A 14,641-nucleotide genomic window follows, 5' to 3' on the forward strand; every position below is an offset into this window, starting at 1 on the left:
GAGGGGGAGAGAGGGAGGGAGAGGGGGGGAGAGAGAGGGGGGGAGAGAGGAAGAGAGACAAACTTGAAATTGGTGGAGAAAATAATCTGTATACAGAAAATAACTACCGAATAACTATAGAGTTAACATTGGCAACAAGAGAACAGAATTCTTCACTCAGGGGCATGGTGTGAGACAGGGGTGCCACCTCAGTCCCAACCTATTTAACATTTACATTGGCCACAATTTTGGAAAGATCTGCAACCTCTGGGCTCACTCTACGCAGTAAAGAAATGAAGTGGTTCTGCTGTCTCCGACAGAACCAGGGCTACAGCAGAACCTGGATCTGCTCGAGCATAACTGTCAGACCTGGTCTCTGGACGCAGATGTAAAAAAGACTACAATCATGATCTTCCAGGAAAGACCCAGATCTCATCAAAATAAATACTCATTTAATTTAGGATAAAACACAATAGAACATTCTAATTAGATTTATTTAGGCCTCACAATGAGTTAATCTGGAAGTTTCAACTACGCTGTGAATGAACCGAGAGAGAACGCCAGAAGGACTGCAGTTTCACATCCCAATTCGAATCGAAATTCTGATCTTTATATCAGTCATTCAACCTTTTGTACTTTATGGCAAAGAAGTGTGGGGTCCACTTACAAAACCAGATTACCGAACCGAAATGAATCGGTGCATGCAGAATTCTGTGAAATGATACTACACGCACAGAGGAAAAGACCCAGTCATGTGTGCAGGGCTGAATATCCACTACTCATCAACATCGTGAAACAACAGCCACATCTACGCCGCAGGGACCTCCCAACTCTTACCGTTACAAACCCCTGAAATGCCAAGAGCTGAGCATCCAGTAAAGTCCTCTCAGTTGGTCCTGAGGCTCATTGCACTAACACCTACGAACACCAATCAGCCTCAGGACGGAAGTTAGCGTCAACCACATTATATCACAACATAAATTTATGTATATTGGTGTTATTTATACTATTGGAAGAATCAAACCCAAACACAAAGTATGGTATTGTATTAATTGTTATCTGGGCCCAAACAGACTACCTAACCACTGTGAAAAAGACCAAACAGTGGTGAATGCTGACAGTGTTCAGGCTCCTGAGTGAGACCGGTCTGCACAGCAGACCCAGAGGAGGCTCACAGTGCCAACACGGAGAAACACATTTTCACCAAATATGAAAATAAGAAAATATTCTTCCATAAAACTGAGTGACAATGAAGCAAATCTGGCTAATTATTATTGTTGTTGTTGTTTTGATGTTGTTCATTGTATTATTTCTTCATTATTATTATTTAATTATTAATACATATTTTGTGTAAACCAGAATTTCTCATTGTAATTATTGTGGAATTAATTATTGTTCATGTTTTTCTTGTAATGTCATGTACATGTATGTATATGTTTCATGTTTGCTTTGGCAATATTTACAAGGTGTATTTCCTTGCAATAAAGGTTGTTGAATTGAATGGAGAGAGAGTGGGGGGGGAGTGAGAGAGAGGAAAGAGGGAGAGAGATTGTGAGGGGGGAGGGGAGAGGGAGGGAGGCAGAGAGAGTAAGGGAAGGAGGCAGAGGGGAGTGAGAGGAAAAAGAGGGGGAGGGAGAGCCTTATGTATAATATACAGCCAGACATTTACACTGAGCAGGTCACAGCAGCACTTTAATTAAAGTTCTGTACAGCATCAGCACCTGGAGTTAACAACCTGCACCACCCCTCTGGTCTGATGCAGCGCAATGCACTCCAGTACCCACAATGCCCCCACACACATACTGCACTGCAGTACCCACAATGCACCCACACACATACTGCACTACAGTACCCACAATGCACCCACACACATACTGCACTGCAGTACCCACAATGCACCCACACACATACTGCACTACAGTACCCACAATGCCCCCACACACATACTGCACTGCAGTACCCACAATGCACCCACACACATACTGCACTACAGTACCCACAATGCCCCCACACACATACTGCACTGCAGTACCCACAATGCACCAACACACATACTGCACGACAGTACCCACAATGCACCCACACACATACTGCACTGCAGTACCCACAATGCATCCACGCACATACTGCACTACAGTGCCCACAATGCACCCACACACATACTGCACTGCTGTACCCACAATGCCCCCACACACATACTGCACTGCAGTACCCACAATGCCCCCACACACATACTGCACTACAGTACCCACAATGCATCCACGCACATACTGCATACAGTTCCCACATTGCACCAACATGCACTGCATACAGTACCCACCCTGCACTGGGCACACATACAAACCACAGTACCCACACTGCACTGGGCACACATACAAACTACAGTACCCACACTGCTCTGGGCACACATACCAACTACAGTACCCACACTGCCACGCAAGGCATCAACCAGCTCATCAGGAGCATTAGGGGTTAAGTGTCTTGCTCAGCGATACAACTCGGGATCGAACCAGCAACCGACTGCCAGACGACTGCTCTTACCGCCTGAGCCAATGTCGCCCCTATCAGTATCCTTCGAATTTGCTGAGCCTTGTTTATGTTTGTTTATGTTTATTTGCAGACGTTGACGGGGCGTGAGGAGAGCAGGCTCCACATTTTGGGCCGTTCTGACGGCAAGGCGTGTTCGCTGTCCATGGCGTGGGCGTGAGGACACTGTTTTCTCTCCGAGTTTTGGGCCCCTCTCGGCTGAACCGCACAGATTGCTGCACGTTTGTGGGGATGTACGAGTGAGGATGAGAGAAAGCTGAGCGCTGCAAGTCTTCTGATCAATTAATCCGGATTAATCCCGATATGAATAACGGAGAATGAGTCCAGTTACACAGTGCAGCAGGTACTCCTCTGAAGTGGTATATACTCTCAGTGCAGTGTTATACACTCAGTGCAGAGTTATACACTCAGTGCAGTGTTATACACTCAGTGCAGTGTTATACACTCTCAGTGGAGTGTTATACACTCTCAGTGCAGTGTTATACACTCAGTGCAGAGTTATACACTCAGTGCAGTGTTATACACTCTCAGTGGAGTGTTATACACTCTCAGTGCAGAGGTATACACTCAGTGCAGTGTTATACACTCAGTGCAGTGTTATACACTCTCAGTGGAGTGTTATACACTCTCAGTGCAGTGTTATACACTCTCAGTGCAGTGTTATACACTCTCAGTGCACAGTTATACACTGTCAGTGCAGTGTTATACACTCTCAGTGCAGTGTTATACACTCAGTGGAGTGTTATAAGCTCTCAGTGGAGTGTTATACACTCTCAGTGCAGTGTTATACACTCAGTGCAGTGTTATACACTCTCAGTGCAGTGTTATACACTCAGTGGAGTGTTATACACTCTCAGTGCAGTGTTATACACTCAGTGGAGTGTTATACACTCTCAGTGGGGTGTTATACACTCTCAGTGCAGTGTTATACACTCTCAGTGGAGTGTTATACACTCAGTGCACAGTTATACACTCTCAGTGCAGTGTTATACACTCTCAGTGCAGTGTTATAAGCTCTCAGTGGAGTGTTATACACTCTCAGTGCAGTGTTATACACTCAGTGCAGTGTTATACACTCAGTGGAGTGTTATACACTCAGTGCAGTGTTATACACTCTCAGTGCAGTGTTATACACTCAGTGGAGTGTTATATACTCTCAGTGCAGTGTTATATGCTCTCAGTGCAGTGTTATATACTCTCAGTGCAGTGTTATACACTCAGTGCAGTGTTATACACTCAGTGGAGTGTTATAAGCTCTCAGTGCAGTGTTACACGCTCTCAGAGTTATACACTCTCAGTGCAGTGTTATACGCTCTCAGTGCAGTGTTATACACTCTCAGTGCAGTGTTATATGCTCTCAATGCAGTGTTATATACTCTCAGTGCAGTGTTATACACTCAGTGCAGTGTTATACACTCAGTGGAGTGTTATAAGCTCAGAGTTATACACTCTCAGTGTTATAAGCTCTCAGTGCAGTGTTACACGCTCTCAGAGTTATACACTCTCAGTGCAGTGTTATACGGTCTCAGTGCAGTGTTATACACTCAGTGGAGTGTTATAAGCTCAGAGTTATACACTCTCAGTGTTATAAGCTCTCAGTACAGTGTTATACACTCAGTGCAGTGGTATACACTCTGAAGTGGTATACGGTCTCAGTGCAGTGTTATATGTTCTCAGTGCAGTGTTATATGTTCTCAGTGCAGTGTTATATGCTCTCAGTGAAGTGTTACACACTCAGTGCAGTGTTATACATTCAGTGCAGTGTAATACGCTCTCAGTGCAGTGTTATACACTCAGTGCAGTGTTATACACTCTTAGTGCTCTCGTACACTGCATGCACAGACAATTTAAACAGGCACACTCAAAAAGAAAACACACACTCATGTGCGCATACACACACCCGTGGCATACATTTGTGCTGAAATTTTACCTTCAATCTATTCAACTGGTCCTTAATTTTGCTTTTTTGAAACGCATGCCAAATTATGTCAACAACTAACTGGGAGATTTTATCTTCACTGCGTGGCAAGTGTTTTCCCCTCTGTGTCTCCTTAGAGAAAGTAACTGATAGGTTCAATTTAAACTAATTTAGTTAATCATTGCAAGTAACACTCTTAAACAATAAAAGGCAAATCATTCCGTTAACTACCGCATTAGCTTTTAGCAGAAGATGCAATAAGCGTCTGAGTGTCTGCTCTTCTACGGCAAAACCTGCTGTAATCCGATGACCATATCTCCCAGCCATCCATACAGCCTGAGTGAGAACAATGAGTGTCATATATATACACTCACCGAGCACTTTATTAGGAACATTTTTACTTCATTACACTACTTATTCATGCGATTATCTAATCAGCCAATTGTGTGGCAGCAGTGCAATGCGTATAGTCATGTAGATACAGGTCAGGAGCTTCAGTTAATGTTCACATCAACCACCAGAACGGGGGAAAAATGTGATCTCAATTACTTTGACCGTGGAATGATTGTTGGTGGCAGACACGGTGGTTTGAGTATCTCATAAACTGCTGATCTCCTGGGATTTTCATGCACTCTAGTCAAAGAATGGTGCAAAAACAAAAGAAAAATCCAGTGAGCAGCAGTTCTGTGGACAGAAACGCCTTGTTAACGAGAGATGTCAGAGGAGAATGGCCAGACTGGTCAAAGCTGAGAGGAAGGTGACAGTAACGCAAATAACCACACATTACAACAGTGGTATGCAGAAGAGCATCTCTGAACACACAACAGCGGCAGAAGTTGATAAAAAAACACAATATAGTCTGTCGCCCTAGTGTCCTGATGCTGGCGCTGGCCTTCATTCTGACGCCCATCTGAGCAGAAACAGCCTCCATCCTCGCCTTCATTCTGCAGCCCATCTGAGGAGAAACGGCCTCCATCCTCGCCTTCATTATGCAGCCCATCTGAGCAGAAACGGCCTCCATCCTCGCCTTCATTATGCAGCCCATCTGAGCAGAAACAGCCTCCATCCTGACCCGTCAGTATTGATTATTCTCATTATTTATCACTCTTTTTAAAACAGAAACGGGTGAAGGTTTCTCTCTCCCCCCCCCCCACACTATTGACAGCTAGAATCTCACCACTCTCATTGAATGATACAGACCCTCTCTCCCTTTTCCCCCTCTTTCTCCCTCTCATCCCCCTTTCTCCTCTCTCTCTCGCAAAAAACACACACATACATACAGCACACCACAGCATGCACACACACCATGTACAAACCTATACCACACCACAGCATGTACAAACACACCACACGCATATACGCACGCACACACGCACACACACTCACACACACACACACACAGGCACTCACACACACACACACACACACACACACACACACACTACAGCACAACTGAAGTGGGAATACTGTCTGCCACTTCAGCAAAAGTGAAAACAGCCTCATTGCAAGAGCCACTGACTTCATCTGCAAGTCGGTGAGTCAGTTAATCTGCCAGTCTGTCGGCAAGTCAGACAACAAGCCGATCATTTTGTCAGTTAGCTCGTAAGTGAGTCCGTTTTTTTTACAATCACTCGGACACTCATTTCAGAATTTTTGAAAACTGTGAACACTTTTTTCAGTTGCTTGGATACAATATACATAAACCAAAAATAATTTCTTCATTGAACCAAATCACTTGTTCACAATGACACGACTTAACTTAAGTACTAAACTTAGCTGAAGTATTCGCATTTAAAAATAAAACACACAGATTTAAAAATACTGTCTTTCCATTCAATGATAAGTAACTGTAACATTACTCCTAAAGCATAGTTTCATGGAAACTGATTACTGTGACAGCATTCCATGTTTAGATCATGAATGCTTTAGGATAAAGAAACAGAATCAATTTTATTGGCATTATATTCACTCTTTTCTGTCAGGCCACAGTTTGGTCCACATACAGGGCTCATGTGCTGACTGTGTGAGAAAACTATCCCAAAAAAGTGTGGTCGCAAATGTGAAACAAACATGCATTGTAATTGCCGCTAAAAAGTGCAGCTATTGGTATCTTGTGTGTGGGCGATCTAAACAAATGTTCCTGAACTATTTCATGAAAAATTAGGTATTTGAATCAATGAGTGTGGAAGTGCAAGATTTCTTCAGAGATATGAATGCACAAGGCAAGCTCTGAACAGGCGAACAGGCTGTGTTACAAATGCTAACCGTTTTGAGTCTTGTGTCTACGGTTTTGAAAATTGAGCACAAACTTGTGAGATTAGGGCTAACGTGATTGTAGTAAGAAAACTGTAATAAATGAGTCCATCAGTCGATCACTCAGTTGTTTAGTTAGACAAGTGAGTCGGTCAGTTGATTGGTCACTGGCTCAGTCGCTTTGTAAAATACAGTAGTAAAATAATATTTTGCTCTTGTGTTACATAGCGCAAGACAACATGCGCAGGCTGTAAAGGTCAAATAAGCCACACAGCGAGGTCACGGAGAAGCGCTGGAGTTACATGTGTTACACACAGAACTGCGGAGTCAATTATTCAGGGAGTTGGTCTGAGTGAGTCATTTCCTTGGTGAATCAGGGAGTTGGTCTGAGTGAGTGATTGCCTTGTTGAATCAGTGAGTTGGGCAGTGAGTGATTTCCTTGGTGAATCAGTGAGTTGGGCAGTGAGAGTGATTTCCTTGGTGAATCAGTGAGTTTAGGCAGTGAGTGATTTCCTTGGTGAATCAGTGAGTTGGACAGTGAGTGATTTCCTTGGTGAATCAGTGAGTTTAGGCAGTGAGTGATTTCCTTGGTGAATCAGTGAGTTGGACAGTGAGTGATTTCCTTGGTGAATCAGTGAGTTTAGGCAGTGAGTGATTTCCTTGGTGAATCAGTGAGTTGGACAGTGAGTGATTGCCTTGGTGAATCAGTGAGTTTAGGCAGTGAGTGATTTACTCAGTGAATCAGTGAGTTGGGCAGTGAGTGATTGCCTTGGTGAATCAGTGAGTTGGGCAGTGAGTGATTGCCTTGGTGAATCAGTGAGTTGGGCAGTGAGTGATTGCCTTGGTGAATCAGTGAGTTTAGGCAGTGAGTGGGTGATTTACTCAGTGAATCAGTGAGTTGGGCAGTGAGTGGGTGATTTACTCAGTGAATCAGTGAGTTGGGCAGTGAGTGGGTGATTTACTCAGTGAATCAATGAGCTGGGCAGTGAATCAATGAGAGCCCAAACCAAGACCGTTTGAAAGTGAGAGGGTGAGTACTGATCACCTCGGTCTCGCCCGCCACACCTGCCGGCGCTCTTCCAGGGCTGGCTGTGCGCGCAGCGCTGCGGAGTGCGCGGGATCCCCACGGCAACGGGGAATGCCGGGTCACCGAACGCTCCAAACCAATGTGCCCCGGAACATGTGACGAGGCTAAAAGCTTCGATGGCAGAGACGTCTGCCAGAGAATAAGGCGCACGAGTTAACCCTGTGACGAGCAGTTTGTTTCTGGAACGCTCCAACCCCGTGTTATAGAACTCAATCGCTTTCAATTACCGCTCGTGATTGTGACATCAGCATTGGAATGTTCGGTTAAGAACCGTCAGCATTGGAATGTTCGGTTAAGAGCATTCCAATCGCATATTTGTGATCTCTTACACCTTAAAGAGTCGATTTTAAATGTTTCTTTCTTGATAAGTGCAGTGCTTCTGTGAGACTCCGTCCCACAGGACCGGCTCAAATGCCAATATGATTCAGCAATAATTTCCTATCATTTGTTTGTTGTTCACAGATAAAGGTTAGGTTACCTGCTGCGGTGAATATCTGTCTAAACTGTCAGCTTGTGCGCCGTGCATGATGCGTTCTGCCTACCTGAACAGATTCTCCTCTCTCCGACCAATCAGCTCTCAACTCTGTGTTCAGTTCAATTTGGTTCAGTTTTATTTGTGTAGGGCCTAGTTCATTCCTGGCAGTGGCCAAGTAGCAAACTGTGGAAATTGATTTTCTGCACTGTAATTTAGCACCAGAGTGTGCAGTAGTTAAGAACAGCACAGGGCAAAACAAATTTAAGTTGAGTTGCATATCTGATGACTCTAAAGAGGAAACGGAGGAAATAAGCGGAGGCACGTTCCTTTATGATGTCACACACAAATCCAGATGACTCCGCCCACTAATAAACACCGCGCCTAAGTGTGACCCTGGGGACATAAGCCCCTCCCCTCCACAGCCAGAGAGTGATGTAATCAAGTTGGGTCACATGAGTTCATCTGACTGTGGAAATCAATACTCTCGTTATCAACAAATTGAAAAAATAAGTTCATGTTTCTTGAATTTTATCTTTTGAATTTGAAGTGCAGGAGAAAGTTGTTGACATGCTTGCTTTCTTTTACAGCCACATAAAAATTTTTTCACACACACACACACTCTCCCTCTCTCTCTCTCTCTCTCTCTCTCTCTCTCTCTCTCACACACACACACACACACACACACACACACTGAAGGAAGCCATAAGGGTCCTGTCCCGAGATCAATGAGTCCTAGGGAACGCGCCACGCCTTGCGCGCGGGCAGCGCTAGGACTCCTCCCCTTTGGGCACTCCGCTATTTTCTCCAAACGATGATTTGATTGGAGATGCAGATGAATGATATTCCCTGACTCCTAGGTCCAGCTCTGTTCTGGACATGCTGGACTCAGAAGTTCGCAAAGCCGCTTATGTCTGCTGTTTCCACGCATGCATTTCAGGAACGTAATTTCATGTGCCATATATAATACACCTCATAACCGAACAGTAAAAGTGTCACCCGATCCCCTGATAATAAGCAGGTCGCGAATGTACATACTGAGAAACAGGGTAAATTCCGTAAGTAGCCTATATTCGGCCCCTTTCGGAAACCATCACTTACCATAACCGAATACACCAGCGCAACGATGCTGACCGGCCACACCGGACAAAAGCAGGAGAGGACGACCAGTATCAGATAATCCTGCGGTGGCGGCTGCTCCTTCACGTTATTCCCCAGAGACGAACGGCTCAAACTGACGCGGGACGGGGACAGGGGCCGCGCCCCGAGCTGCCCGGCGGAGCCCGACCTCACCGGCGAGCTGTGTCCATTCTGCTCGCTGTCCAGCGATTTTACGCTCCCGAGGTTGGCGGTGAAAGAGTTGGAGATCTTGACGTTGCCGTCGCGGCAGGGCTCGGTGGTGATGGCGCAGAGAAGTTTCTCCGTCTCCTGGGACTCCGCGGGCTGCACGGCGCTACCCCCACCCAGGGTCGCTTTCTGAAACTCGGCATCTGTGTTAATTGCCATTTCTAAAATAATTCAGAATTTAGACCTTTAAAAACTACCTCGCCGTGGAACCAAAATGATTACAATGATAAGCGGCAAAGCGTTCAGTGATTCTGCTCAAATTGGCAACGTGTCCATACTTAAGATTTGTGTTGATAAAAATGTTATCGAGCCAAATTGTATTATCAAAAAGGCTAATTTCTCAAAAGTAAAAAAGTACAGTCGTTTATTCTAAATGAGCATTGAAGCGTCCGTAACAGCAAAACGGAGCCAATGCCAGAAAAATACGCAAGTACCACACAACGCCCGTTCATTGATCAGTTGTGTTACTGGGGTAGTTACAGGAAGAGCGCAGGTATTCTTCTTCGTTTATCGAATGCAGTGAGTTTGCTTTTGCTTCGCCGTCCCGTCCGGTCCTCCGGGTGATGAGAAGATAAAACGACGTCCGTTTTGTGCACGCGCTTTGTCCATCTAACTGCACACGGGCAAAGCCTGAAGTGAAAAAAAAAAAAAAACACACACACACACACACACACACTCAACGAGCTGCCTATCCCGCACCTTCCCGCCAACGTTGCACCACCACTAGCCCACCAAACGTGTAATGCCTACTCATAAAAGTCACTTTTTATAACAATAATAACAATAGATGATGGGGCTATGTTAAAAAATTAAAGACACGCAGAGTTGCAATGCGAAGCCTCGCTTGGACGCGGAGCCGCGACGCGTACCGAGCTCAAAAGCAACCAACAACGAGCGCTGCACCATCAGCAGCGGCAGCGCGGAGCAGCGACGGCAGCCCAGCCCCCAGCAGCACAGTGCGGCTGCCCACGCGACAGCAGTCCGTCCGCTGGAATGCGTTGACGTCTGGACGCGTTTTCTTCTTTGCAGCAAAGACCAGCACCGGCCTGCGTTTCCCTCTGGGAATGCTGCCGTTCTACCGTAAGCCCAACCGGAGGCGAGCCTCCTGGGTGCGTTCAGGGCTGAACAATTCGCTCTGGACTTACAGTAATACAGTAATGTCGGTGTTGACGCACCGGGTCCCGCAGATTAAGTTTTTCTTCCCTCCCTTTGAACCAAGTAACCGTAACAGACAATGCGAGAGAACATCCAATGTAGAAGGAAAAATAATATCTCCAGAGGATAATACATATACTGAATTTGGGTCATTACATTTTTAAACGATAAAATCAGTGATTTCAGCACTGATTTCAGAATGTCATCTGATTAGCCCACTCACTGGGACTGGTTTTACATCATTCAAACAAACAGAATGAGTCTATTGAGGTTTGTCAGTGGAAAAGACCTTAAATATTTGTCTGTAAAAGTGTCAGATCAAATTTATTTTGACGTGATCATAGAGATTACAGATAGGATTATGTTACAGCTGTAAAGTTCAGTTTGACAAGAGAAAATAATAAATTGCTACTTTTGGTAAAATGCAGGCTTATCTTTTTCAATGTCTTCACTGTTATTGGGGTAGTGAAGATATTTCACTGACTAAAATCCATCCAGATGAATATGACAAACTCAAAAGTCCGAAATATATAACAGCTTCACTTTAATACTTTTCTTGTTTATTTATTTACTAATTTATTTGTAATACGCTCACACGCGTATACGCACACACGGGAACAAACCGATGGGCTTAAATCCGTAGTCTCGCCTAGCAGCAGTGTGTTGTGGGGAACTAGCGCCATCTGGTGGTACGAAGGCAGCTCTGCCTCTGCAGCGAAGGAATATTTACGAGTTGAAATTTACGACTCCTGTGCGCTGTGGATTGCTTGAGGGTGTGCCATGTTTCGCATACTAATTTCGCCGACGTTTCGCGGGAATGACTGCGTCTTCGCTTCGCAACATCGAACAGAATCAGAAGGAAAAGTAGTCTTGTAATCCACTACATATCTAATTTCATGGTTTAAGTGGTGGCGTGTTTGTAGAAATACGGAAATCCACGGTATAATGTTTCAGCCAAATGTCGATATTAAAGGGATGCCTTGGTTTAAAATCATCGCAGGAAACGCAGCGCGTGACATGGCTCTCGACGTCTAACCCCAGCGTCTAGTCTTGCTCATGTCCACTTCCAGGCCGTTCGCACAACCAGACTCTCATCTCATTCGTTTATGCCTATTCAAATCATTTGGAACCACGCAGTTTATGCATATTAAAACAGAAGATTTATGATTATGTTTATTCCTGCCTTCCTGTGTGAAGTAGGCCTATTATAGGTGGGTAAAACGGTCACAGGGATGGGATAATACGCGTGTTTATTATCTCGCTGAATTCCTCTTCGCAAGCTTGTTGAAGTCGGGTAGGCCTATGCTCTCCCGCTGTGTTTGTGGCCGTCTGAAACTTCTGCCAGATACCAGTAGGGTGGGGAGCCGAAAGACAGCGCCCGACTTCAGATCGTCTTGAGAAAAAAAGCATCGTTTAATTACCAAAAAACCGATCTTTCTCACCAGCCAATGTCTTTGTCTGTGCCATCAGGTGCATGTTCCCATGACAACTTTTTATTATGTTTACACCAATCAGATGCCTGATACCACTATAGGAAGCGTTTTTAATTTGTCTAGACCAATCAGGTGCTTGTTCCCACGACAGTTAACGTTACTCAAAATTGTTCCGCCTGTTGAATTCAGGAGGATATACAGTGCATCCGGAAAGTATTCACAGCGCTTCACTATTCCCACATTTTGTTATGTTACAGCCTTATTCCAAAATGGAATAAATTCATTTTTTCCCTCAAAATTCTACACACAACACCCCATACTGACAACATGAAAGAAGTTTTTTTTTTTTTTTTTTGCAAATTTATTAAAAATAAAAAACGAAGAAATCACATGTACATAAGTATTCACAGCCTTTGCTCAATACTTTGTTGATGCACCTTTGGCAGCAATTACAGCCTCAAGTCTTTTTGAATATGATGTCACAAGCTTGGCACATCTATCTTTGGGCAGTTTCGCCCAATCCTCTTTGCAGCACCTCTCAAGCTCCTTCAGGTTGGATGGGGAGCGCTCTGGAGCAGGTTTTCTTCCAGGATGTCTTTGTACATTGCTGCATTCATCTTTCCCTCAATCCTGACTAGTCTCCCAGTTCCTGCCGCTGAAAAACATCCCCACAGCATGATGCTGCCACCACCATGCTTCACTGTAGGGATGGTATTGGCCAGGTGATGAGCGGTGCCTGGTCTCATCAGACCAGATAATTTAGTTTCTCATGGTCTGAGAGTCCTTCAGGTGCCTTTTGGCAAACTCCAGGCGGGCTGCCATGCACCTTTTACTAAAGAGTGGCTTCCGCCTGGCCACTCTACCATACAGGCCTGATTAGTGGATTACTGCAGAGATAGTTGTCCTTCTGGAAGGTTCTCCTCTCTCCACAGAGGAACGCTGGAGCTCTGACAGAGTGACCATCGGGTTCTTGGTCACCTCCCTGACTAAGGCCCTTCTCCCCCGATTGCTCAGTTTAGACGGGCGGCCAGCTCTAGGAAGAGTCCTGGTGGTTCCAAACTTCATCCATTTACGGATGATGGAGGCCACTGTGTTCATTCGGACCTTCAAAGCAGCAGAAATGTTTCTGTACCCTTCCCCAGATTTGTGCCTCGAGACAATCCTGTCTCGGCGGTCTACAGACAATTCCTTTGACTTCATGGTTGGTTTGTGCTCCAACATGCACTGTCAACTGTGGGACCTTATATGGATAGATGTGTGCCTTTCCAAATCATGTCCAATCAACTGAATTTACCACAGGTGGACTCCAATTAAGCTGTAGAATCATCTGAAGGTTGATCAGTGGAAACAGGATGCACCTGAGCTCAATTTTGAGCTTCATGGCAAAGGCTGTGAATACTTATATACATAGTACATACATTAGTTTTTTATTTTAAAAAAACTAATGTAACTAACTTTTAATTAAAAAACTTCTTTCATGTTGTCATTATGGGGTGTAAAGTGAAGCGCTGTGAATACTTTCCGGATGCACTGTATCTGGCCTGTCTCCGCCAAAGCTGGACTGTGATGACTTAAGGTTATCTGCTTTCAACCAATACGCCCTAAAAACAACTGGTACTGGTAATGAAGACTTTATCGGCAATATGACATTTGAAGTATGTATGTGTATTTTGGACAGGTCTGTGGCTTGTTATTACACAGATCTGTTTCAGCTTGAGTACCCGAAACTGATCAAAACATTTTTGTTGTAGCTGCCAAATCATATGTCGCCCTCTAGTGGTTATATTATGTGAGTGTGTGCTCCATTGCCTACCCAGTAATAAAACGTCACTTTCTGGCAGTCCCGGCAGTCCCGGTCGCAGGGTTGCCTTGGATTTAGCGGTTAATGGACGTCTCTGTAGTCGCTGACTCAGCGTTAAAACTAAACTTTGGTAACGTGACAGACACGGCTGTTAACAGGTTGCTATCGGCAACTCAACGTGCAGTTCGTTCTTGTGGCCGGGGATCCAAATGACAATCAGTTTAACAATTCATATGAAGTCGCCCCCTAGTGATACCATGGCTACATCTTCGCTCTAAAATCCGATGTCTCCATTGGACTCTAAATGCTCTGACGTAAAATCTATAGCGTTTGGCAACTTTTGGGCACTTTTTAGTGTTACGTGATTTACTCTGCGACCAATATTATACTCGTCTTTATAAATATATGTATATATTTATGTGTATGTATATATTTTTGTGATTGTTTACTAGGTCTAAAATGTTACTATTTATTATGATTATCTATGAGTATAATTGAGAAAACAACTTGAAGAACAGGGCTGGTGTAAAACAGCTGCCAAATGCTGCTCCCTGCAGGAAGTGATGTCACTGATTAACAGGTTTGTCAAACTGGTAGAGAGAAGTACAGTTTCTCATACACAGATGCTTTAGATACATGGGGGACCTTA

The 14,641-nt window shown here is 44.6% G+C and overlaps 1 protein-coding gene across 1 annotated transcript in view; it reads right to left on the reverse strand.

Annotated features, from left to right (window-relative positions):
- The window catches only part of LOC133133077 (trafficking regulator of GLUT4 1-like), a 12,533-nt gene extending 2,117 nt beyond the window's left edge, over positions 1 to 10,416 (reverse strand). Inside the window, exon 1 of the mRNA XM_061249051.1 lies at positions 9,358 to 10,416. Within this exon, the coding sequence (XP_061105035.1) occupies positions 9,358 to 9,762 (405 nt within the window). The 5' untranslated portion in view covers positions 9,763 to 10,416. The remainder of the gene's footprint in view (positions 1 to 9,357) is intronic.
- Positions 10,417 to 14,641: the final 4,225 nt, after the last annotated feature.

This window comes from Conger conger, chromosome 7 (genome assembly GCF_963514075.1).
Source record: "Conger conger chromosome 7, fConCon1.1, whole genome shotgun sequence".
NCBI classification, from domain to species: domain Eukaryota; kingdom Metazoa; phylum Chordata; class Actinopteri; order Anguilliformes; family Congridae; genus Conger; species Conger conger.